Here is a 27,586-nt window from a genome sequence, read left to right as displayed (position 1 = left end):
ATATTAAAATAATATTATAATTTTAACTTCAGAGAGGAGGGATAAATATAATATACCTAATCACCTAGGTTTAAAAATTATGAGTATTTTTTTCAGTATAATTAAAGAATACTTCAATTTCACCATTTTTTCTAATTTGGAAAATAAATCTAGATGGCAATTTGAAGATCAAAAGTAAAAAATTCTAATTTCTTAGTACTATTTTTAATAATTGGGAAAAAAAAATTAGATACACGAAGAACGTTCAGAAATTATAACACAAAATAGTAAAATAGTTAAAACTTATTAACAACAAAACAAATTTTCTAATTTCGTTGAATTCAAAAACGAAAAACCGTATCAATATTTGTATTTTTTATAAATTTGTTTGTCTTCTTTAGAGCTATTTATAGCAACATTTATTTTTATACATTTATAGACATAATACATCATATTATGACCTTTTTTAATTAGTTTTTTTTTATAATAATTTGATTTATCAAATAAAACTCGAAAATTGAATACAAGATATCTCATTAAATATTATTAGTTATGTTTTAAAATATTGAACATTAATCTGGAATAATTTTTGATAAGCGTTTGAAATTTGGATTTGGAATCTCGACAAATTTCATCAATATCGCAAAAATTTGCAAACTGTTTTATAATTAGAAACTTATAGATGTATATTGCATATTGCAGTTTTCAATAAATTCAATAGAAGTTTCCTCTTAAGGCTTTAAATTGTTATCATAACAATTTAAAAATATTTAAAATACATAGGTATAGATACGATTTTTTAAAGACATTTTAAGTAAACATTTGGATAAAATTAGTTAATTAAACGAAGGATGACAAAAATAATTTAGTAACCTAACCTAACCTAACCTACATTGGTACATTACAGTGACTTGTTCAATAATGATAAAATGAAAGTATGCAAAACTACAACTGTACAGCAGAGAAATTACCTATAATATAGTACAATATAGGATATCTATCCAGACTCACGTTATACGCATAATTAGAATATAATATATTGTTAAAATTACTGTAAAAATGTAAGACGTAGATATGTATAGTGTGTTTATTATAAACATATGTTGGTCAATTTTGATTTATTAAGCTATATTGAGGTTTGCCTGTTTAAGATGGCTGTTTTATATTATTGAAATTTTATTTAATTACCATAACACTAAGAATCAACCGAATCATTAACAGAAGTTATTGGTTTTATAACTTTAAGTGATGATGAAAATACACTTCTCTTGTCAATGCATTAATAGCACTACAGCAACGAAACGTATTCCTATACTTGGTTACTTACAAGTTACAATTATTAATGTGTTGAGAAAATTTTACCATTTACCTAATAACGTCTTCTAATTTCTATATAGAAAAAAATATTATAATTTATAAGTTTCCTAAAATATCTATTTTTTAAATCGACTTTATTCTATTCACTAATAAACTTTAAACATTTTATTGTAATTACTTGTTAGTTGTTTCTATAAATAAACAATACATTATACAATATATAGTTACCATAGTCCCATGTTATTTAATAAATAATATTGTTTATTGTACTTATTCAAAATATAATTATACTTATAATAGGAATAATACAATTTACATTTCAATAATATACCTAGGTACTCACATCGTACAATACCTTCTTAAAGTTAGGTCTTGTAGTTGAATGTATCTCCTACAGATATTCGTATTTATTTTAATTATCTTTATTTCGACTGGAAAGAAAATATTTTAAAAACATTTATATGTATTGAAATTTGAAATACCTAATGAGTATTTTTCGGTAAAAGAATTACCCGACAGTCCGACACTCAGTAGTCAGTGGGCATATAATAATATATTAATATATTATATAATATTTAATACATATAAAATACAAATAATAGTTACCAACACGGCTACACCTATCTAACTATCTAAGTATCTTAAGTTGGTTACTAGACACAAAGTTAGATTTTTTTAAATATTTTATGTAGGTACTTATTACTATTAGGTACCTCCAACCTATGTAGGTATTGTCAACTAACTATTGTTGGCTATATAGCATATAGGTATCTAGGCGATTAGGTAGTAGGTTCCTTAAACCGGATTAAATAATTATAAATTCAATATTATATTATCAAATACATCAATAAACATTACAAATCTGTTAAATCACTTTGTTTCAAATCATTACATTCACGTGGGGATGTAGCTCAGTGGTAGAGCGTTCGCTTTGCATGTGAAAGGCCCCGGGTTCGATCCCCGGCATCTCCAAGAATTTTTGTATAATTTTACTTTTAAATATTGATTTCTCTATAATATTTAATATTCAAAAATTATTTATAATATTTTTTAATAACTTATTAATACAAATATTAAACTAAAAACTTCTTAAATCACCTACTTTCACCAGCTTCAAGCATGTGGGGATGTAGCTCAGTGGTAGAGCGTTCGCTTTGCATGTGAAAGGCCCCGGGTTCGATCCCCGGCATCTCCAAAATATTTTTTTTCTAGATTAATATTTTATTTATATAGATTTTCAACTTCAAAGTGTTCAACATCAATAATAATTGATAATAATAATAAAGATTGTACTATAAAGAGATCAAACTTGTTAATCTCCAGTACTTTATTCTTTTAATTATTAATTGGGAAAAACAAACATAGGATTAAGGAAAAATTGAATTTTGACAAAATCATTTTGTTTTTTTGATGTTACTCGAAAACGGAAGGGAGCAATAATATATTATCTTATGTAATTGTAAATAATAGTCAATAGATTATAATTAAAAACGTTAACACGTAAATCTAAAATTTTTCCATGTAAATAATTATTAAACAACCAATTACCAATTAATCATAAATTCATAACCATAATAGCAATAATAAAGTATCCTATTAGCAATGGGCGAGTTTTGTCTTTGTATTAGTAAAGCATTAGATAAATAATTCTAAAATTAATAGTAGATTGTAGTTCAGAATAAATCTAATTATTATTTAATATTTTTAATGTTAGAGTTGAATGATTTACTCAAATGTAAATGTAACATTAATATTTAAGGACCACACAATAAAGTAATCATATTTGTTTGACTTAAATTAAATATTAATATTAACATTTTCATTATCAATGTAACATTCCTGCATTCATTCCTCCCAATAAATAATAATTATAATCAAATATAATTATTATATACTCAGTAGGTCTCGGTAAGACGGAAGTTTTAACATCCTATTTTTTTGAAACTAAAATACTCTCAGTCATTACTCATTACTCGTTGGTCACTGATCAGCATGCTGAATAGTGAATATTAAGAATACTGCAGTTTCTATAATTATATTATTATTTTTTTTTCTTTTTATTTTGTGTCAGCACTATACTATATACTTTTTTGGGCGAGACCGTTTTCGAACAAAAACGTACCCTTCCCTTTTCGGCCGATTCACTTTTTAACTAAATTTAAAAAAGACTGATTCCCTTTTCGACCAACACAAAATTTGTTGACAAATTATGGCAATTATATAATAATGTAATTTTGAAAAATTATTAAAAGTATAAGTTGCATAAAATATTGTAAAATAAAATATAGAAAATTATTTAAAACTTAAGACTATCTATATCAACATTGTTTTATATTAATATGTTACAATATTATGTAAAATATTATATAAAATAATAAAATAATAATAATAGGTAATATATTGTCAAAAGATACAAGCTACTATTATATTGTAAATATTTGTAATGAATACTGAATAGTACCAAGACATTTGAATTTGATTTGCAGAACCTTAAAAATTTAAATGTATGAAACAATAGAGATAATTTTTATTGTGTGTGTATTATTAATATCGTTTTGTTAATAATTTCGTCAAGAATTGTATTTTTACAAATAATAATTCTCCAGATGCAATTGTAAGATCAATTAAAAAACCTAAAATTAAATTTTATACCTACCTACTATTTTTTAAATTTTTCTATACAATATTGTTCATATATTGTGGCATATTAACATAAAAATAATGTTAATATATTAATTATTAATATTCTTATATGTTAAAAATGTTCTAAGTATATATTATTTTACAACATTTTATGTAACTTATAAAAAATATAAAATTATATAGCAGCAATTATTTTATTTTTTACATGTATTATATAAATTTTTGTTTTGGCCGAAAAGGAAATCAGTTTTTTTAGGGTACTAATACTTATATTTTATGTGATGAAATTTTTTTAAAAAAATACAATTTTAAAATGCTGAAATTTTTCTTTAAAATTAAAATACCTATAAAAAAAAAGTTTATTTACTTATGTAGAGTATAATAGAAGTTTTAATAATTTATTTATATCATACATATTTCTCTTCATTTTCAACAGGGGATGTAGCTCAGTGGTAGAGCGTTCGCTTTGCATGTGAAAGGCCCCGGGTTCGATCCCCGGCATCTCCAAGAATTTTTTGCACTTTTTATGTATAAACTTTATGTTATTTTATTTATTAATATCACAAAATAAGATAAAAATTAATTTTATTAACTTTGAATTTGAATTTAATTTTTATTAAATTGTGCCAACAGAAAAAATAATTAACTTTTTTTAAATAAAACTATTATTTTAACTCCTGAAAATGTAAAAAGACACAATGAAAACACTATATATTATAGTTTGCTCGGTATTTAATGAATACAACGATTTAAAAAAACTATTATTTTTAATGCATGATAATAATTTCTATTATTATTATTATATAGGTGTACATCATATTTTAATATTATCAATATTTTTATGACCATTCATATAATTAGTATTTCACTATATAATTTATTTGTATGGGTTGAACCCAATTTATACCTCGCGTGTTAAAAATTTAAAGAAACAAACTAAGATATAATAAATTTAAACATTTTTAAAATGTAAAAATTTAAAAAATAGCAAGAAAATTATATTAATATAATATAATAAATAATAATAATACATTAATACATAATATTAACACTAAACAGCTAACAGCATCTATAATTAAAATAACAATAAATAATCAAAATACTACTTAATAAATTAAAACTGATTTAACATCATTTAATTCATTCTGTACTAACATATTATGTTGAAATAGGTAAATAATTCAAAATAATAACAAGTAAAATACATTTCGTTGAGTTCCTATACCTAATTATTATCTATTTTATTTTACATTGTAACAAAATGGCAATATCAAAAATTATTATTGACCTTTTGTGAAGCATAAATAATAATTGCAAAAATACGAAATCATGTAAAATTTTGTTTCTAGCGTTGTACTGCCCAGCGAAAGCATAGCCGCTAATTTTGGTTCAATATTGTTCAGAGGGTTTTTGTAAGGAGTGGGGGTAGTTGGTGTTTCTATATAGTATACGGAAAATTGGCATTAAAAATTGTCGGGGAAAAAAATATTTTTAATCCACGGCAGCTAGCAGCGACGAGGGCGACTATTTTTGATCACCGCGTTAGTCCCTCGTATCTCGCACTCGTTGCTGCTCAAACATTTCATACTTAGAAGTGCCGCGGACGAGATAATTGTACTCTGTAATTTATTATTTTTTTTCTTAACTCTCAGTGATACTTTTAAATAGTGTTCAGTGTTTAACAGAAATTTTTATTTTTTCAAGTGGCTGTGAACTAGGATACATAAATCGTCCGAAAACTGGACGAAAACAAAATAAATGTGAGTTTTTACTTATTTTTTAAATTTTAATTTATTGCTCACTTAACTTTGTTATCCTTCAATTGTTACATCTGATTAAACGATATTAAATTATAAGTGAACGATTTCAAATAAAAATGAAAATATATGTCTTGTTCTAATTTGTTGTAAAATGATTATAGGTATAATAATAATATTATCTATTATAATATATAATTTCTTAAATTGATCTAATATTTAAAAATATTTATTTTTCGTACATAGAAATCGTATAATATTTATTTTACAAAAATATTTATTATTAATATCTAAATATAAATACATATTTTAGTTGTTTATTTAATATATTACTTTTATACCTTTTTATACAAACATTTTATAATTAATTTTTACTATTTTATCATATTTTATTTTAAATAATAATAGGTATGATATTTCCGATCAATCCTTGTAGATAAACCGTAAACTTATCTAAACATATTAATATCGTATACCTATAGGTTAGGTACAGTGTACAAAATTAAGTCTTTCATGAGTTCATTCTATATATTTTATTTTAAATAATCATAATCAGTAAGTATAAAACGATTATCAATTAAATAATTTAATAAATAAAATTGTATGTATTTTATTAGTTATAATAACTTGACTTTTTTTAGTATAAAACAACAATTTAATATTTTAGCACCAAAGAGTTTGAGATAAATATTTAATGGCTCAATTTCAGGTACAATTTTTTTGACCTAACTTGATTGTGTAGGTATCTAATTGTGCAAATTAAATAGGTAATTGTTTAAGCTATTATAGTTAAAATAATTAAGCTTTGAGGTACCTTTTTTGTAGCTTTTATTTAGCTTTTTTATACGACTATAAAGTTTTTTAAAGGCGATTATATAAGTAATATAAGGTATATTGAAAACGTTTATTAAAAAATTATTTTAACGTTTGACCTAAAGTTAAAAATGTGTACGAATCACGAATGTGTAGGTACTATTAAATAATTTCACGTGCCGAAAACAATTGGCACAGGTCATGTAGAAAATATCATTTTACAAACAGCAGACTTTAAAAATACTAAAACCTAGAATATTTTTTTTCACCAAAAATCTTCCATGGCAACTTTCCAATAACATGTGTTCCATAAAAATTTAATGGTATTTAAACTAGAGGTGCATTCAAATGTTTATTTTGCTGCTCCCGTGTTCTTGTGCGAAAGATTTTTTACATTTGTAAATTAATTAATTGAAGATGAATAGGTACCGCTATATAATATATTTATTTTAATGGCCAATTATTTCTTAAGCTAATACTAATAATTCATATAAATAATAGGTAATAGATGAATTATAGTTAAGTATGATATTGTGATTTATTAATTGACGTTCGTAATTAATTAATTACTAGTACTTATATATTATTGTTTTAACTTTATTATAAAACGACCCTTAAGGTATTATAGGTAAGTATACGTTTCATTCATATCAAACAAGTCTCCAATGTTGATTAATTATAAAAAAAAATTTTTTTATTAAGGGATTGACTTAGATGACAATAATTACGATAAAGCTTTTTTTATGCTATTACTGCGTCATATTGGTTAGCATTATTATCAGCGATGACATAATAAGTAATTACTAATTTTATTATACTATATCAATTTTAGATAGGTTTAGTTAAAGTGTCTTAATAAAGCGATTCTTATATATTAATATTTCATTATTATTTTTAAAATAAAAAAATAAATATGCAGTGATACTTGCTAACATTTTCAGTGTCTACACTCGTTATTTTTTAGTTTTAATTTTTTTGAAAATATTTTTTTATACAATTCGATGTTATTGCAAAACATGTTTAAAAAAATTATTTATATTTTTTTGAATGTCAACTCATATTATTAAATTTATATACTACATTAATAATACGTGAATTACCTTATATAATTTCGACATTTAAATAAAAATCGAAATTCGTATGAATAATAGATATGTATATGACTTATAAAGTAGTAATTTTAGTACCTATTGATGGTTGATGAGCTGTCTAAAGTACATCGATATAATGCAAACAGCTGATCTGCTTTCTACTTACAATGATCTACTTATAACACTTGTCACTTTGTAGGAATTGTACGTTGGAAAAACGTATTTTAAACGTTATGCTCAGAATTACTGCAAAGATCGTTGATTGCAGATAAAACGGTAAAAAATGTAATTGGCGATAACGAGAATATCGATATAAAAAACAAAATAGGAGATAACAGAAGAAAACGTACGTCATGAAAATAAATAATTATTAATTCCATGACTATCACTTATCAGACTCACTCAGACAAATGACTATAATTATTGAAGAAATATTAAAATATTATTAGATAGGCATAGGACGTCGTACGTAGTGCGTTTTGGTCCGGATTCGGGCAAGACGAACAACTACTATTTATAAAATTTATTGAATTCGAAACGATTGTCCTTCTTCCGTGAAACCATCGCGGGGCGTGAAAAATAAAAATTGCTATCGTCGCCCGCCCGCTGTTTGGCATCGATACCGGAATTTTGGCGAACAATCGATACCGCGGTAGACGTCATTAATTCTATGTGCGTCACACCGTCCTTTGACGGTCGGTTGGTGGCGGGAAGGTGGTAACAAACCGGCTTCGTTGATAACAAGCGCCGTGCAGTATTTTACGTACGACGTTCCGATTGGCCGCCAATACGGAGTGCATTCCATCTCTGTCGCACGACCCGCAACGTGTAAGTTTCGAACGGCTATTTCCTTCTTCTGTCTTTATCTATTCGCGTTTTTTTCCTCCTCTTTCCCGTACGCACGTCGCACCGCTGTGCGACCTCCCGATACAGTCGCCGCCACCTTTATGGTTCATTATACGCCATTTACTAATACGACAGTTCGTATTATATTAAATATTGAAACGTCGCATTATTATTACGGTTTACGGTAATAATAACACCCATAATACAGTAATACATTTTAATTCGTGAGTTCGTCGTTAACCCGGCGCACGACTTTTTCGTTTTTTGTCGTTCCCCCTCGTTCTCGTTTTGCCCCATATAAATCGTATTCGTCCGGTGACGTTTTAATAATATAATCGTTAATCATTAATTGTTCGGCGGGTGCAAACAACGTGCCCACACACGGTAATTAAAATATTATTTAAGTACATTTCGTTCGTTCGTTCGTTATTTATTATTTGTATTTAACGTCGAAAGAAAGCTGTACGTACTACAAAAGCCGACGACCATCGCTATACATTTTATCAACTGCCACCGTCAAGCACACCACGGATTTGTTATTATGTCGTAACGTTGCGGTGTTCAAAGGTTAGTGTGTAAAACCATATTAGTTGGGTATGTAGACAGTATACATTAGCACTCGATGTTCCTAGTCGACAGTCACTGATTTGAGAATGTGACACCATTTTTCCTCTTCTATGTTGTCTCCGTTTTACAGGTGGTTAGGTTTGTCTTAACCAAATACCTCGTGTATTGTTCTAATGCATTTTTGTGGTTTCACTCCTCTGGAAACACAGTTTCAATGACGGCAATTGTATCAATGTCATACTTCGGGCAACATATGCAATATGCATGGCTATAAATATTACTTTTGATAATCCACATTACTGCAGCCTAGATAAGGTCTAAACAGTTTTGGTCAATAGTATTCTGTAACGATGCTGCCCAGATTTTTTGTCAATGCTATGCTCAGATTATACTTTTTACATTCTGAAGTATAAGAATGTGCGTTCTTTATATTAATCCCTTGACAACTATTAGGTAATACCTATTATAAATTAGGTGTGTACTTAATATTTTTAGAATAAAAAGCATATCAGTAAATATGATAATGGAGATTAATATATTGTGTAAGTTGTTGGCTTATCAAGGCTATTCGTTTTTATCTGTTTCTAGTATATAGTTTTATAATGCAAATTACATTTTTAAATATTATAAAAAATGTAAGGGTTTCATATTATTAATTGTGTTAAATGCGAATAGTTTAGTAGTTTTTCAATTTTTTCCTCACAAACACTCAATTGTATAATTTTAATAAAATATCCAGTAAGTACAAGGTAAAGACTAATTTTAAATATGCGAAAGATATTATATTTTTATATAACTATAATAATGAACATAAAATTAACAAATTATTTAATATTTTATTATAATATTAATATGAGTTTTGTTTTAGTAAGTATGTCGTAATTTCCAAATAATTAAAAAATATTTTTTTTTAATGAATTTTATTTCATTATTAAAAGTATTTGGTTTTTTAGTTGTTTCAAAATAGCATTTAATATTTTTCATGATTTTGTATTTCTTATTATGTGGGTTTACATTTATATTTACAAATAACTTTTGTTTTAATGCTGCAGTTCAATGGCAGTAAATATGGTCTCATGAACTGTGTATTATACTGTTGTCTACATTACCTACAGACTATTTACAATAAAAATATAAATTTACTTATTTGTAATTTTAAAACAGGAATTATTATATTTTTCATATGTTAGTTATATAAATAGTTATTTTTCTATTTTAGAAGCCATATATTAAGGATCGCTGTGAATGTTATACTAAAAGATCATCGCTTTAAACCACCAAGCCGTCCACAATGGAGGACGCCCACGCGAAAACCGTGGATGAGGTACAAAACTTCTTCAACGTAGACCCAGAAAAAGGTTTATCACTTGATCAAATAAAAAGAAATCAAGCTAAATATGGACCTAATGGTATGTATAATGATTAAAATATAAAAATACATTATGTGCCTATTATTAAGATTTAAATTGGGTTAAGTAAATTCAAGTTTCATAATTATTAAATTAAACAAGATATCTTATAATATTTTTTTTTAATATCTACCTTAGTGTTTATTTCAAACAGTATTAAAAATATTCAATAATATTCACATTTTAATAGGTATAGTTAAGTATTTTATAAATCCAGACTAATTTTCCTATTTGTGGTCTTGATATATTTTGATTATTTATATCAAAATCCTTTTTTTTTTTTTTGAGAATAATTTTTTTTAATTTCTATGAATGAGAATATATTATTTTGCAATAGGTATTACTGATATTTGATATTCTTACTGAGTTATCATTTATTGAATTTTAATTCTTATTTAAACATTAAAGAATTATTATTTGGTCCATTTATTTGCTTATACTCATTACAAAATATAATAATACTTATGGGTACTGTTTTTTTATTGCTTAACTAGTTTTATTTTAAAATACCATTAAAGTTAGAAAAATTACATTAATCTATTATTATTATTTTTTATAACCTTGACCAACATTTTAACATGTCTTAAAAGTTAAATTAATTTTATTATATTTTTATCTTTTTAAAATTTAACAAGTGTGTTAACTTATATTTTGTATAGGCTTACAGATTTGTTATTCAATTTTTATAAGCTATTTATTTTCTTATATAGAGTATTCAGTCAACGAATTCACTCGTCTTCAGTAAATTAATATTATTTGGGTGGATCTTGTTTAGGTTCAAATCAAATGAAAACTTTAATTACTGTACAGTTTAATATATTTGGAAATAAAAAAATCTACCTATGTCCACGTTTAAAATATTTAAAATTATTAATCAGAGTTGTATACCTAACCTTTAGATAGTTATTTAATTTAAATTAATTAATTATGATACCTGTACTTTTTATTATTATTATATTTTTTGTAAAAGTACAAACTGGTGTTCAAAAATTATATTAATTTTCAAATAATTTGTAAAATGATGAATACCTAATTAAATAATTGTACTGCAACACAACTGTTTTTAAATGAGGATTTAATTATGGACTTATACAAAATTATAATTTCTTAAGACTGCTCTAATATTGTGGAATTCATTAATTTTGTTCTATTTACTTCTAAGATTTCAAAAAATAACAAGAATTGAATTACAATTGAAAAATGTATATAATTAATTTATCTATATAACTTTATTTTTATTATCAATAAGTTTCTTTAACATTTTTTTACAATTGTATAATCCATAAGTTGGCACTAAAAAATAACAAGTATGCATAATGAAATATGTTGTTTCATAATATTTAACTAATCATTAGACAAAAGACATGGTTTTTTTATATTGATATATTATAACATATGTTCTTTTGTTTAAAATAATTTAATGAAACCTGCTTAATTAGTACTGAACTAATTGCTTTTAGCATTAACCTGCATAATTATTGTTTTATTATATATTAAATGACTTTTTAAATGTGTTCAAATATTCTTATTGTCTATACTGTAAAAGTGTATTATATGATTTCACTTTTATCAATGCATTGTCCTTAATTTAGTTTTACATGTTTAAAATTGAAAATATTAGAAGAAGTTTAAGGTTTAATAATAATTACTGTTGGGTATTAAGTAATATTTTAGTTATACAATAAAATATAAATATATTATACCCTATATCCCTATACATGTTAATTTATCCAGTTGTTTTTAGTTTTAATATTTTATATAAATTGAATATAACTTTATTTATGGTATTGTTTAATGTGACAATAAAACCTTGAAACAGTGTTCTATGATATTAATTGTATAAATTCAAATTGAAAAAAAATGATACATGCAAGTTACTAGTATCATAAACTATAATCAGTTGTGTAAATTTATATTAGATAACATTTAACAGCATAATATATTATAGGTACAATAATTTAATTTGGTAAATAATAAATAAAAAAAAAACCAACATAGTATTTTAATAGTTTGGTACCTAAATATTATTATTTTATCAATTAATCACAACAATATTAATTAATTTATCTAAACAATCCAAATTTAAAATTTGTATGATCTTTTACTATTCTTTTAATTATTTGTTTTTCATAAATTTCTTTTCTTTTTCAGAATTGCCCGCCGAAGAAGGTAAGAACTAAGATTACCATTTATATATATATTTTTATTTTAAATTCAGAAATATTTAAAAATTTTTTTTATCTATTGTCATTTTTAAATATTTATCAGCAATAATTTTTAAAAGCTTTTATTTTTGTAATTTCTTCATCTTAGAACATATTATTTTTTTAAATATTAAATTGTATTTTATTCAAGATATAATTTTATTATATCATAATATTGATAGTTATAGATTTTTGTGCAATATAATTTAACTATTATGTCTAACCAAATTTTCAGGCAAATCAATCTGGCAGCTTGTCCTCGAACAGTTTGATGACCTACTAGTTAAAATTCTACTATTAGCTGCTATTATATCTTTTGTAAGTATTTATTGTATGAGCTTAGATTTATCAATGTATAATATTTGTTTTCTTTATTTAGGTATTAGCATTATTTGAAGAACATAATGACATTAATGAAACCCTAACTGCCTTTGTTGAACCACTTGTTATATTACTTATTCTTATAGCAAATGCTGTGGTTGGAGTATGGCAGGTAATTTTTTTTTACTTAAAATTATAGTTCTTATATATGTATTATTTTATAGAATATTTGTTTTAACAATTGTGTTGCCCATTAGTTATTTGTGAAATTTGGTTTAAATATCTTCAATAGAAAAAAAATATTCTTGGTTCCTTTGATTTTCAAAGTTACTATTTATTACACAAAATAATTTTATATTGGTGTATGAATTGTTAAATACAATCTTCAAAATGAATAATTGGCTATTTTGGCTTCAGCTCAAAGTAATAAATGTACAAACATCCATGTAACTGTTGGCAAAATATGTTTTTAGGTAGGCGCCATAAAAAAATAATAGTAATAATAATAAATAAAAAAAATACATTATTACAATCCATTCAATTGATTGTTATATTTAGATATTTTAATGTTTAAAATAAAAGAAGGAATTTTAGGATCTCTTTTGTTTGCGTGTAATCTGTAAGAACTACTATGGTGGCCCTGACAGTCGATGATTGATATATACTTTGGCTCTATACAAAAATAATTGGCATCAGTATTATAACTCGCCTACTGAATTTTTTTAAACAAGCACTTAGTGACGCATTTTACAACTGAAGGTGTATGTATGCCTATAGTTTTAGAACCATATATTCTGCTTATCGTTGGTTTTCTATGTATTAGTAGATTTTCCTATTTATTAAAAAAAATAAAATTCTTTTTTGTATACTTAATAGGTCTGAAAAATATTTAGTGATTTAGTTTATTATTTTATTTAAAAAATTCTTTTTAGATTTTTATAGTTTCTAAATAACTATGAGGTTTTAATTACTAGTTCTTTTCTAGTTCATAAAATAAATTGAATAGTTCTACATTTAGAATTAATACAATTTTGTTGTAAAATTATTAATGAGTCATTCTTCATGTTTATTTTAACTATTCTATATATCATTTTCTAGGAACGAAATGCAGAATCGGCCATTGAGGCACTTAAAGAATATGAACCAGAAATGGGTAAAGTCATCCGTGGCGACAAATCTGGTGTACAAAAAATCAGGGCGAAAGAAATTGTACCTGGTGACATAGTAGAAATATCAGTAGGAGATAAAATTCCTGCTGATATTAGGTTGATTAAAATCTATTCAACCACATTGAGAATTGACCAGTCCATTTTGACTGGTGAATCAGTCTCTGTGATTAAACATACAGATGCCATTCCAGACCCAAGGGCTGTGAACCAGGTTGGATATTTAGAAATAACAATTGTGATATGTATACTAATATAGTCTTCTTCTTTTTTTTTTAATTTAGGACAAAAAAAATATTTTATTCAGTGGTACAAATGTTGCTGCTGGTAAAGCTAGAGGTGTAGTTATGGGTACTGGATTAAATACTGCCATTGGTAAAATCCGTACTGAAATGAGCGAGACTGAAGAAATAAAAACTCCTCTGCAACAAAAATTGGATGAATTTGGTGAACAACTTAGTAAAGTTATTTCAGTTATTTGTGTTGCTGTCTGGGCCATCAATATTGGTATTTATTACTTAGTTGTTTAATGTTTTTACTAGTTAAACAAATTTAGTACTAAATTGATTTTTTTTAGGTCATTTCAATGACCCTGCCCATGGTGGTTCTTGGCTAAAAGGTGCCATTTACTACTTCAAAATTGCTGTTGCATTAGCTGTAGCTGCCATTCCAGAAGGTTTACCTGCTGTTATTACTACCTGTTTGGCTTTAGGTACTCGCCGTATGGCTAAAAAGAATGCAATTGTTAGATCACTGCCTTCAGTCGAAACTCTTGGTTGTACTTCTGTCATATGTTCTGACAAAACTGGTACACTTACCACTAACCAGATGTCCGTTAGCAGGTAAATAAAAACAAAAATTTATTTTAAATTACAAATTAGGTTTTATATGCCTTTAGTAACAACTTTTTTTATTTTATATTTTAATTGTTTAAATAGAATGTTCATTTTTGAACACATCGAAGGAAATGACAGTTCGTTTACTGAATTTGAGATCACAGGATCAACTTATGAACCAATTGGTGACGTATTCCTTAATGGCCAAAGAATAAAAACCTCAGATTATGAAGCATTAAATGAATTAGGAACAATTTGTGTAATGTGTAATGACTCAGCTATTGATTTTAATGAGTTTAAACAAGCTTTTGAAAAAGTAAATTTTAAGATTTATCATATATAAATAACTATCATAATTTATGTTGTAATTGTTGAATTATATTTTACTAGGTTGGTGAAGCAACTGAAACAGCTTTGATAGTATTAGCAGAAAAAATGAATCCAAATAATGTTTCTAAATCTGGTTTGGACCGCAGAACAACAGCTATTGTTGTGAAACAAGATATTGAAACCAAATGGAAGAAAGAATTTACTCTTGAATTTTCTAGAGATCGTAAATCTATGTCTTCTTACTGTACACCCATCAAAACTACCAAAATGGGTAATAGCCCCAAATTGTTTGTTAAGGGAGCTCCAGAAGGTGTTCTTGATAGATGTACACATGCCCGAGTTGGCTCTCAAAAAGTAATATTGTGATATTAACCAAGTACAACATTTATTTATTGCTCAATATGTTTGTAGGTTCCTTTGACATCTGCACTCAAAAACCGTATCCTAGAACTGACCCGTAAATATGGTACTGGACGTGATACTCTTCGTTGTTTAGCTCTTGCTACTGCTGATTCACCAACAAAACCAGAACAAATGGATCTTAATGATTCCACCAAGTTCCATTCTTATGAAGTAAATTTGACATTTGTGGGAGTAGTCGGTATGTTGGATCCTCCTCGTAAAGAAGTGTTTGATTCAATCCAGAGGTGCAGAGCAGCTGGTATTAGAGTTATTGTTATCACTGGTGACAACAAGGTTAGCATTTCGTAGATAATTTTTAAAATTTGTATATTCTAATTTACATTGAAATTTTAGGCAACAGCTGAAGCTATTTGTCGCAGGATCGGTGTGTTCACTGAAGAAGAAGATACAACTGGAAAATCATACTCAGGGCGAGAATTTGATGATCTGTCTCTGTCTGAACAAAAGTCTGCTGTAGCCAAAGCTCGGCTGTTCTCTCGAGTAGAGCCATCTCACAAATCGAAAATTATTGAATATTTACAAAGCATGAACGAAATTTCTGCCATGGTAAGAAAACATAAAATTTATTACTAAAATCTTATTGCAGAAAATTAGCTAATGGTACATATTATTAAACATTTATTATTTCTAACTTTTACTTGTTTTTGCATTAGACTGGCGATGGTGTAAATGATGCCCCTGCATTGAAAAAAGCAGAAATTGGTATTGCTATGGGTTCTGGAACTGCTGTAGCCAAATCTGCTTCTGAAATGGTGTTAGCTGATGACAACTTTTCATCCATTGTGGCAGCTGTTGAAGAGGGCAGAGCTATTTATAACAACATGAAACAATTCATTAGGTACTTAATTTCATCCAACATTGGTGAAGTTGTTAGTATTTTCCTGACTGCTGCACTTGGATTACCCGAAGCTTTGATTCCTGTACAACTTTTGTGGGTAAATTTGGTCACTGATGGCTTACCAGCTACTGCTCTAGGTTTCAATCCACCTGATCTTGATATTATGGACAAAGTAATGAAAAAACTATAATTTAAATATATATATATTATATGTATGGTTGTTAAAATATTTTGTATTTATTGTTAGCCTCCCCGTAAAAGTGATGAAGGTTTGATTTCTGGCTGGTTGTTCTTCCGTTATATGGCCATTGGTGGATATGTTGGTGCAGCTACTGTCGGTGCTGCTGCTTGGTGGTTCATGTACTGTGAAGATGGTCCACAAATATCGTATTATCAACTGGTAAATTATACTTTATTTGTTTGAATTGTGTTTATTTATTTATTTTATTCTTTACATGTATGTTAGACTCACCATTTATCATGCATAAGCGGAGGAAGTGAATTCAGAGGTCTTGACTGTGCAGTTTTCCATGATCCTCATCCAATGACAATGGCTCTCTCTGTATTAGTCACAATTGAAATGTTGAACGCAATGAACAGGTTAAATGAGATTTTTATCATTTTCTTAATATTGCATAAGTATTTATATATTATAATGGGTTTTTATGTTTTACAGTTTATCAGAAAATCAATCTTTGATTAGTATGCCACCATGGTCAAACTTATGGCTTATTGGTTCTATGTTATTGTCATTCACACTTCATTTTGTTATTCTACACATTGACTTCTTATCGGTTTGTATAAAAAAAATTCATTATTTATAAAATCTGAATACTTATGAACTTAAAATTAATCTAAAAATTTAAATTTACAGACCGTGTTCCAAGTGACTCCTCTCACATTTGATGAATGGATCACTGTAATGAAGTTTTCTATACCTGTAGTACTTTTGGACGAGACTTTGAAATTTATTGCCCGACGGTTCACTGACGGTAAGAGCGTTATCGCATCGGTGTGGGGTATCGTGCTCATGTGGTCCGTGTTTTTCGCCGTCATCATTTACGGACCCTTGTAAAGGACACAAGATGGCCACCGTCCTTTTCGCTTTTTTCCCCCACCCCATAAAAAAAAATTATATTTAAAAATACATTCTGATATATGTACAAAATAATTTCTCTGGCAATTAAACAATTTTTAAATAATTTTTTTCTTCGCTTTTTCGTAATATGACACGAAATCAAGACTGAAAAATAACTAACCCACTTAAAACAAATTGAAATTTCATTGCCCTTAACTCTGTTTTTACCATAGTTAATTTTTAGAAATGTTCTGTAAAAGACATTTAACTCTTTGTCAGCTTGTAGTAAGCCTCAACAGAAGAAAAAAATCATGTTTAATTTTAAGATGTTCGGCATTTATTGTTGGGTAAGGAATTAGTTCTAAAATAACGTGTTCTGCGTGCCTTCGGTCCTGTGATTTTAATGCATATGGTAAGGTGTGTCTAGAACAACAGACGAATCAATATACGTTTGTGATTTTTCACTGCCAATAAGATGTTTTTTTTTTTTGTTTTATACTTGTATTTTTTTTTAAATTTTTTTTTTTTTACTTATAATTAACATCTGGTGCGTGATTTAACTTATTGTGTAAGATGCTTAAAATTACCTTTAAATGCATTTGTCGTTTGACCTGACATAAATGTACACATAATATTATTTTTCGAAGTTATTGGATTTACAACAAACAATATACTAAAATTACAGTGTGTGGGCGAACATATCAGTCTAAATTTTTTACTATTATATATACATTTTTTTAGTTCTATATAATTGTAATTATTAAATTAATTAAAATTTATGTATATTGAATAAATAAAATGTGCGGTTTATCATTAATTCAATAATATTCTTGTATCTTTTAATACTTTAGGAACATCAGTTTTCTGTTTAACATACATTCTATTTGATTCTATTATGATCTAATTGATCACAAACATTATTCAATTGATTTGGGAATGAGTTAAAATTAAATAATAATAAATCGCATATTAAATATTTATATATTTACTTATAAACTTGTGTTGATTGGTGTTTTTAGTCAAGAGTTTAATGCATTGCAATTATTATTATAATAATTATTTTTACATATTCGTACACTAGGGCATTTAAAAATAATTTAATAACACCAAACTATAGGCTTGAGTTTAAAGAAAGTATTAATTTTGTATCCAAATACATTTTTTTGATATTTTTTGGAATGAGCCTATATTGTGTTGAACTAGTAGATTAATTTTCTTATTACAAGAATAGGCTAATATCAAAAACTGGAATGGTATTACAATTTAGATAAACTTTTTCTTTATTTTCTTTAATTTTTTTTATTTGATAGCTTATTTATGAATAATTCCTACATTGTTTCTAAACTATTTAATTTTAATGGGTGGGTAAATTTTATATAATACAGAATAGTTGTCGAGTCAATATATTTTTTTAATATTTTAAGAAGAAAAATTATGCGCTTTAAACATAAATTAACACAATATGTAAAACTTAGAGTATATTGATTATATGTCTTATATTTTTATTGTGGCTTAGAAAGTTTGAATTCAAACTACTCAATTTTTTAAAAATCGATCCTAAAAAAAATATGTGATAATTATTAGCGATTAATTATTCAAGGTATTTATAGTTCTTGATAAAAATCTAAATCCAAACTTATTTTTTATACAGTAAAACCTTTCTATAATGGAATCGCTTGGGACCAACAATTTTTTCCGTTATAAAGAGTTTCATTATAGGGAGGTAGAATTGCACTAGTAATTGGTTGGGAGCGAAAATAAATTTGAGTTATCGAAAATTTGACTTTCAGAAAGTATATGAAATATGTATTGTAAAGCAAGGGCCAAGACATTTCTTCGAGATATCGAGGTTTCATTGTATACTATAATATTAGTTTAATCGAGACATCTTCTGTTATAAGGAGGATTTCGTCTTATAGAGGGTCTGTTATAGAGAGGTTTTACTGTACATAAATGATTAAAAAAAACATTTATTTGGTAATTATCTTCTTGACATCACATATTCTGTATTATGAAGTAAATTTAACTATTCAAATTGTATACATATACCTTTATTATTGAAATATTAATATTCTACTAGTTAGTTAATAAAAATATTTGTAAATATTATTGTTTAAGTACTAAAATTAACATTAAAACATTAAGTTATTGTTTTGATTTCAAAATAGTTATTAACTTGAGAAGTTGAATTATTGTTTTGTTGAATAAAAAAAAACTCTTGATGACATGTGTAATACTAGTAATTAAAATTAATAGAACCTAACCTTTTTAAAATTATAAATATTTATCTGGTGCATTTGAAAAATAGTATGGAAATTAAGACCATAACATTTCACACTCATTTTCCATGAAATTGGAATTTAACTTGTGATTTCTGGTCAATATGTTGTGTTATTATTTATTACAACATAGCATCAAACTATTTTATTGCACATTTGCACCAACCGCTTTATTTTAAAACACTTAAAACAAAATATATAAGATGTACCTATGCACATAACATATCATTACATTTGTTTTTAAGCTTAATTAATTCTAGATTCTGAGTGAAGCTAGCAACGCCTTTAAAAAATTAAATTGGGTTATAGTGAAGATAATTCCTTTATAAATTCACTTCTGAACATGCAATACTACAAATTTCAATCCATTTACAACTTTTGGATTTCGCTAAACATCAAACTGTTTTGGCCAAAACCTGCTTTACTCGGAATCATTTTTTCGAACGCAATCATTGGTCATCTTTTGATTCGTTATAAATGACAACACAGCATAGAAAATGCTGGCTTATTGTTAGGTTGGGGGAGAGGGAGTGAACGAAACTGCACATTTTCTTTCGGCTTATATCTATATAACACAGGGGCGGCCAAACAGTCGACCGCGGACGGTTTCAAAGTCGATCATGTTGGAATTTAGTTTTAGGGCCACGCGCCCTATATGTTTCATAATAATATAGTTATTCGATAATAAAAAAATTTTTCTATGGAAGTCGATTTTCAAAGGTGTAGTATATTTTTAGTAGATCGTGATCAAAGTTTGGCCACCCCTTATATAACATTATAATATAAGTGTGGCTAATGTTACGGGAATGATGGCCAAAAGTGGCGCCAACGTGATGAAGTATAATGATATGACTTGTATAGGTTCGCAATCGAGTATAAGCCGTTATTATGAAATTGACGGTCAGATGGTAGAACGAGACAACGGCATGGCAATGCCATCGAAATCGTGCAAATCACACGCTGATTAAAAAAAATTTAATTTCCAAACGCCATTGACGCATTTCCAAATAACCGTCATGCGCACCACCTATACATGATAATATTACTTCGTTTTAAAAGCGCCTCCGATCGCTGTTACTGTTTAAGAAACATTTTTGTTTTCCTTTTTTTTAAGTTTACTTCCGTTTTTTCGTATATTCATATATAATATAATGTGTATGTAGAAGAATAATAATAACAATTATTTAACACATAATCATTGTATATAGTTGCGTGATTTGATTTTAATTCTGTGCCGCTATACTGTTTATGCGTTTAGACGAATAATTTATTTTTATGTTTTATCTATATAACAGTACTAAATGTATATTCGAGTATTTAGACGTTATTATTGTATTTTTTTTTTTTTTTATAGTATAATTTACTTTTGACGTATTTTGTAGACGTAAATATTGTGCTTACAGCGGCTAGTTAATCACACATGTCACATTTCACACATTCCTATTCGTCATCATTCCATTCGATTCTATAACCTAGTAAAAATATCTATAAATACATTACTTTAACACTTTTATTTTTCGTCTGTCTGAACTATTACAGTTTTGGACATTATATATCATCGGATTGCTTATAAAATAAATGTTATTAATTCGTAAAACACCATAATTTTTTATCGTATTCGTTATACGTTTGACCGTGATTGTTAGGATAAAAATAACATACAATAATAGGTACACGCATAATATACTACGTACATTTTTTTTATGTATCGACGTTATTAAATAGTTTTTATACATAGGTCATAAATCCTTTATGATTTAATATTTAACGCAACTACATCACCTTGAATTACTTGTTTGACAATTAAAAGTTTTAGTGTTACTGTTTAAAAATACAATGGTACAATAATTTTTTTTGTAATTGACAACAAACGCAAAACTCCTAATCATATACATTTCATCGGACTTCTTTAAGCACAAAAAATAATTATGAATTTATTAATTATGAATAAAATATTATGTTATCTATTATAATTTTAAAAAAAATATATGATTACACTATATTAATAATTCGTAATGTTAAAAGATTTCTAATTTTAGTTTTTTAATTAAGATCATTTATTATAAATTTATAACTAATGTAGGATCTAGAATTTAGCTTTATATTTTTTTTAGTGAATTAAATTATGATAAAAAACATAATAGTGTTCTAATAAATTGAAAATAAAATCATTTAATCTAAGGTTAAAATATTTAAAATGTTATAGTTTTTAAAATCGATCTGGCAGCATATTATTCAAATTTCCCCATCGATAATATAATTTCATTTGAACTGTGGTTATTACAAAATTGTTTTTTTTTTCTGTAATACAACATAAATATAAATTAATACAAATTTTTTGAATATGAAAGTACCATGACCAATGACAAATTATAAATATGGTTATTGTACATTTCGATATTTTTAACGTACTTAACTAAATTAACCGTTTTACTTAGTAATTAGTATACGGTGATGTTGACCGATCTTCTGGAGGTTTTATGATTTTTTTTCCGCCAAATTATGGTATCTAAAGATTATTGCCAAGTGCCAATGCGAGTAGCCAATTTTTTTGTTTAAGTGACCACCAGCGATGTGACCTGTAAAGCTCAGAAATATAATTTTACATTATTAATAGCTATTAGTAAAAAAATTGTTTGCTGCGTTTATACCCATCTAACACGTCGCAAAATATATATTATAGTATAATATATTTTTTTATTTGTCTACTAATAAAATGATTTTCGTGTACTGTTGCACATACATACGCATACAATATTATTTTCTTGACAGCGAATATTCGTCGATTTAAATAATATGTTTAAGTGCAAGTATAAACTTGCTCGCCTTTACGTCTGATGATGAATTTATTTTGATATATCTAACTAATATAGTAATTGCAATAATATTATTGTGTTATTGGTTTAATAACAACTGAAGCAAAATACTTTTCTGGAAATGGTAACTTGTCAAGAACGAAAAAAGGTCGATATTTTTTTTTAAATATTATACATGATGCGTAATTGTTCAGATAATCATTCTGTATAGTGTATAATATAGTATCTGCGTAACAGTATGTGTAGTAAATTGATTAACCACTGCAGCCAATGCGTATATCTTAGATATCTTAGTAATAATATGATGTAAAATTATCTTCATAACAAAATTATATTAATATTATAACGATTTATATCCAACGCTTCTAAAATGCTTGGAAAGAAACGGCCAACTTCAGGTATAATATAAATATTGTGCACGGGCATCGATACAAACAGCCGTGGCTCGCTAAGGGCTGATTTACCACTTCGGGGTGAGACCCGAAACAACAGGTACGTACTCAACAATTAATTTAATATATAAGTAAATAAAACACGAATATAGAATTCGCATAAAAAATATGCAAGTACATAATATAGTGCTATTAACAATAATATAATGCGCTTTATTAGGGTTTTAAAGTGTTTGAAATTTTAGAAAATGCTTTGAACACAATCATGAAAAGTGCAACAAAAAAAAGAACTTGGGTTAAACGGCAAATGATTAGTCGAGTCTAGAGATTTGACTTAAACAAGCCAAACATATTTGTGGGACTCGATTTGGTATTTCCAGCAGTTAGGTATATGTAATGTCATCGCGTACCTCTTAATAGCCAAAAATCAGAAAAACGCATCTTCATAAATCGGGAAAGTGGTCGATCATTACACGCTTTAAGATTTACGTACACGCCACTTGCCTCCCAAAAAATATAAAGGACCTATATGTTTCACGTATTTCCTTTATTTAACAAACATGAAATACATGTTTTGAATTTTTTTTACTATAATGGGATGCATTTTTTTTTATCAGAAAATCGTGTATATTTTTTTATATGTTTATCGTCTATATTTGTCGAAAAACGTCAACTAGTTGTGACGACATTAATATTTTCAAATCCAAAAAAAAAACGGTACGAAACATAATTGTATCACCTATAATTTCGGTACTATTGAGTATTAAACGTATTTTTTTACGCATTCAATTTATCTACATTCTACACATTAGTTGACATTTAAGAAAATGTATAGATTAGCCACTAAAGCCCCGAGTTGGCTTGTATGTACTTGGGGACCTCAATTTTTTATGTTCGAGTCCTGCATGGATCGCCCTCGAAGTCTCGAAAGTATTCGACTTATATATCGCGTTGACGGTATATGGTTCAGACTATTTTCGAGTTATAAACGTGGCTCCGTGCGATTTGTCTTGGCAAGAGCAAGCCGCCCACCTCCACGCAAATCTACGAAAAGTCCGTTCGTAACGTGTAGTTGTCAGTGGTATGTTGCGTATCTACGTAGTTTCATCTACAGGTCGTTGGCTTCGGACAATGATCTCACTCTACTCGGTAGTCAAGCTTTTAAGACGTTTTTACAGCACCGACGTCGGGTTCCATGTAATACCTTCCCATCTACTTTTAATCACTGAAATTGCCTATTTGAAACCCCGTAAAATTATATCTACTTCACGTCGCTTTCCAAACGCAATAGGGACTATAAAGTTCGCTGTTTCGTGCTGATTTTTTTCTTATGATTCCCAGGGATTGATATATATATTTATTGTCTGCGGAAAAGAAAATTATGGGCTTTAATTGCATAGGTACTGTCGTCCTAATATAAAAGTATCTACCCGCCTATAAAAATTATTATAAAAGTATAGGTGTGAAATAAACCAGCACGAGAATAATACCAACAAAAAATAACTAGTTGGTTGGAATTTATTTTCAAACAAAATCATCGATAAAACGTCCCACTGACGATTTTGATGAACGCACTGACGCAGGTCGTCTATTGTTTTTAAAATAATCAAAATTAGACATCAAAAAGCTATATATATATATGCCTATTTCTGCTTGAAATTCGAATCGATTGTTTATGTAATAATAGTATATGGTAATAGAATATTGACGAAAACATTAAAAACAATTATTATTATATGTCGTTACTCATTCGAAAAAACGTTTTCAAGGCCTATCGATAAAGGAATACGAATTTTATACAAGGTCCGAAAATGACTCGTATTAAACGGGTCGTAAGTGTATCATTTTTTAAATTAAACTTACATTAAACACTGGCAAAAAAATTCTGATAGATATACTCTTATTTTTATTCCTTTTATCATAAGCGACCTACTTTGGCCATAGCACGTGCAATAAATAATATTACCCAATTATTTTGACCCCTATCCATATAAGAACCAAACAACAATGTTTTAATTTTAGTTTTTATCGAATACTTATAAATGACTGCCAAAAACAAAAGCTATTGTACAATTACAATTTATTATAATAGTTATATCATCCAATTTTTTAACTAATAATAATGCAAGTCAAACGTGTACAACACATTCTTTCAAGCGTCTGAGTTGGAAATTATTTCAAAGGGTCCATGTCATTTCATATTGTGATCGGTTTGTTGTAAACATTTTCAAAAATCCCGATACATCAGTCACAGGGATTCGCGATAAAAACGGAATACATTGAATCATGTTTTTCAACGAAACGTATAGGCGTATAACGTACTATATGGGCTTCAGTAGGTGTTCGCTCTTAAATTCTTCCCTACTTTCTTGTCCGTAGAACGTCGCGACGCGGTGTTATATTTTTAGGCACTCTAAGTGTGCTTACATTAAATCTGTTCATGGCTTTTTGGCTGCCACTGACCCGCTGCCGTCGAACGACATTGTGCCAATACGCAGCTGTGCGGTGATCATAAAACGCACGTTATTGGCACAGCGTTTTTGTGACCCAAGAATGAATATTTATAATATTTATTTGCGCATAGGTCTCCCGTGACCGGGGCGGGAGAGACGTTTCGTCGTCGCGTTAAAAATAGCGAAATTTTTCTCTCTCCCACAAGACGGTCTTATAATACTCGCGTCAAGGTAAACCGTTCGTCACCGCGTTATTATAGTATCGTAATTACACCTAAGTAAACATATACACAATAATATGTTCCGTACAACCTTCGTGTCTCTCGATAAATTTTTTTTCGAGTACTATTATGACAAGTAACGATATTTCAATCGACTTACCGACCGTCTGCTTCTCGCGATCTATCCGCACATTCACCCTTTTACCAAAGTCTCATACACCGATAAAATCATCGGTCAGTTTGTGGCGTCGAGTGCGACCTACCTGTTTGTTGTAGTCGACATTAAATCGTTACACATTTCTATGCGTTTGTTTACACTCGCAAGTCGTTACGACACGGCGAAATCTCGTCATTATTGCCTTACTTGTGCGACGAGCGTTACTAACAATAATTTGCTGTACACAGGACGGTTTCATTTTGTGTGTGTGATTTTGCGCTACAGTAGTTTAGCTGTGATGAGCACCATAACAATGGCGGGTACACAAAACGTAAAACACGATTGATGTAGTTTTGACAAAAAAAAAAAAAAAAAATAATAGCTAGCAATATTTGTAAAACAATTTTGGATGGATGTATGTTTGTTTCCAGTGCCCCTGGCAATCGAACGGAAATGGTGAGGCGCCGCTTGTCATCGCGTGGACGGCACCACACCGCACCTGTGAGGCTGCAGGCGACCAACCATCGTAGGCGACTTAGCGCACTTTCAACAAGAACACGAAAAAAAAAACCATAAAAAACCAAAAAAAAAAAAATATACCCATAATTCAATATTCAAATACGCTACACGGACAATATAATATTGTAGGATAAAAAAAAAAAAAAAATGTTTAAGAATAATTTTGTTTTTAACGCGTTTAGACTGTTTTGGTTTAGTAGATGAAGTACAAACTGTAATTGAAATTATAAAAATACTATATTTATAAATAATAATAAATCTTTAGTGTTACGTATATTATTATTGTTACTATATATTTGTCATCGTGTACGATGTAAAATATTTTATCGTTAAAAAAATGTGAACGTACCTATAGAAGGGCAGTGGTTTAGGTTTAGGCGCTTGAAAAATTAATCAGACTGCTGCAAAGGACTTATATAACATTATAATAGGTACGTTTGTTCTCTTCGGCTGCTTTTTATATTTTTTTATCCCTCAGTATTTTATTTATTACCAGTAATGCACATGCCATTCAATATAATACAATAATTTAAAAGCAATAGTAGAATTTATGCTAATTATCATCCCCCTTTTCAATCAGCACACACAACCTTCACCAACATCGGTTTCATCACTTGCAGTAATTTTATATTCTTCATAAATATACGATTCACATAATAATAATAACAATGATAATTACATTTCGATCGGTTATTATTATTCCCGAACGACAACGCTGTGCTTGACACTAAATATTTTACAAAATACATTATTGTTATACTTGACGTTTATTATTAATTATTATTATAAGTAGAGGTATAGTAGGCATGCGCGTAGAACTGTTAAACGAAAACTATAAGATTATTAATATCATGTCACATGCAAATTTAGGTACGCTCTATAGAAATGTGTTTTTTTCTGTTTTTGAACTTTCGTGTATATAAAATGAAAACGAAATATTTTTAATAATATACTTAGAATACAAAAAATAAATTTAGTTGTTTATGTGTTGTGTATTATTTGTCGAATTATTATTATTATTATTTTTTGTTATGTATAAAAAACAAATTATGAATGTCATTGTTTTGTCTTGAGTCGAATAAAATTGAAAGATTTTACATTTCTTTTTTCTTATTCTACAGTTACAATTGT

The 27,586-nt window shown here is 27.6% G+C and overlaps 1 protein-coding gene and 3 non-coding genes across 8 annotated transcripts; all 4 read left to right on the top strand.

Moving 5' to 3' along the window:
• The first annotated feature begins 2,196 nt into the window (after window positions 1-2,196).
• Window positions 2,197-2,268, top strand: Trnaa-ugc (transfer RNA alanine (anticodon UGC)). The gene has a single exon. It is a non-coding gene; the product is annotated as a tRNA-Ala (tRNA).
• A 151-nt stretch (window positions 2,269-2,419) lies between these two features.
• Window positions 2,420-2,491, top strand: Trnaa-ugc (transfer RNA alanine (anticodon UGC)). The gene has a single exon. It is a non-coding gene; the product is annotated as a tRNA-Ala (tRNA).
• Window positions 2,492-4,374: 1,883 nt separating this feature from the next.
• Trnaa-ugc (transfer RNA alanine (anticodon UGC)) lies at window positions 4,375-4,446 on the top strand. The gene has a single exon. It is a non-coding gene; the product is annotated as a tRNA-Ala (tRNA).
• Window positions 4,447-5,435: 989 nt separating this feature from the next.
• On the top strand, window positions 5,436-27,552 carry LOC114131153 (calcium-transporting ATPase sarcoplasmic/endoplasmic reticulum type). Of its 5 annotated transcripts, none has more exons than XM_027996303.2 (19): window positions 5,436-5,560; window positions 5,644-5,699; window positions 10,233-10,422; window positions 12,574-12,591; window positions 12,862-12,944; window positions 13,006-13,119; window positions 14,046-14,327; window positions 14,398-14,620; window positions 14,691-14,955; window positions 15,052-15,265; window positions 15,340-15,633; window positions 15,691-15,975; window positions 16,036-16,248; window positions 16,356-16,712; window positions 16,788-16,940; window positions 17,007-17,140; window positions 17,217-17,334; window positions 17,415-17,532; window positions 20,759-26,315. In XM_027996303.2, exons 3-19 carry the CDS (start codon window positions 10,305-10,307, stop codon window positions 20,863-20,865), a joined length of 3,096 nt encoding a protein of 1,031 aa, XP_027852104.2. In that variant the 5' UTR covers window positions 5,436-5,560; window positions 5,644-5,699; window positions 10,233-10,304; the 3' UTR covers window positions 20,866-26,315. The 5 variants fall into 5 exon arrangements, with proteins under 5 accessions (XP_027852104.2, XP_050054544.1, XP_027852107.2 ...); XM_050198588.1 differs by lacking the exons at window positions 5,436-5,560; window positions 5,644-5,699 and adding exons at window positions 8,510-8,830; window positions 8,903-9,013; XM_050198587.1 differs by having other exon boundaries at window positions 5,470-5,699.
• The last annotated feature ends 34 nt before the right edge of the window (window positions 27,553-27,586 follow it).

The sequence above is a fragment of the Aphis gossypii genome, chromosome 1 (assembly GCF_020184175.1).
Source record: "Aphis gossypii isolate Hap1 chromosome 1, ASM2018417v2, whole genome shotgun sequence".
Classification (NCBI taxonomy): Eukaryota; Metazoa; Arthropoda; class Insecta; order Hemiptera; family Aphididae; genus Aphis; species Aphis gossypii.
Note: the sequence above shows the minus strand (reverse complement) of the source record. Positions and strands in the feature narration are given on the sequence as shown.

Excerpts from the sequence above, each read along its gene's own strand:
- LOC114131153 (XM_027996303.2), top strand. The coding sequence starts at position 10,305 with ATGGAGGACGCCCACGCGAAAACCGTGGATGAGGTACAAAACTTCTTC. Across the intron at positions 14,956-15,051 it reads AACCAGATGTCCGTTAGCAG|AATGTTCATTTTTGAACACA; the intron begins GTAAATAAAAAC and ends TTGTTTAAATAG. Across the intron at positions 15,266-15,339 it reads TTAAACAAGCTTTTGAAAAA|GTTGGTGAAGCAACTGAAAC; the intron begins GTAAATTTTAAG and ends ATATTTTACTAG.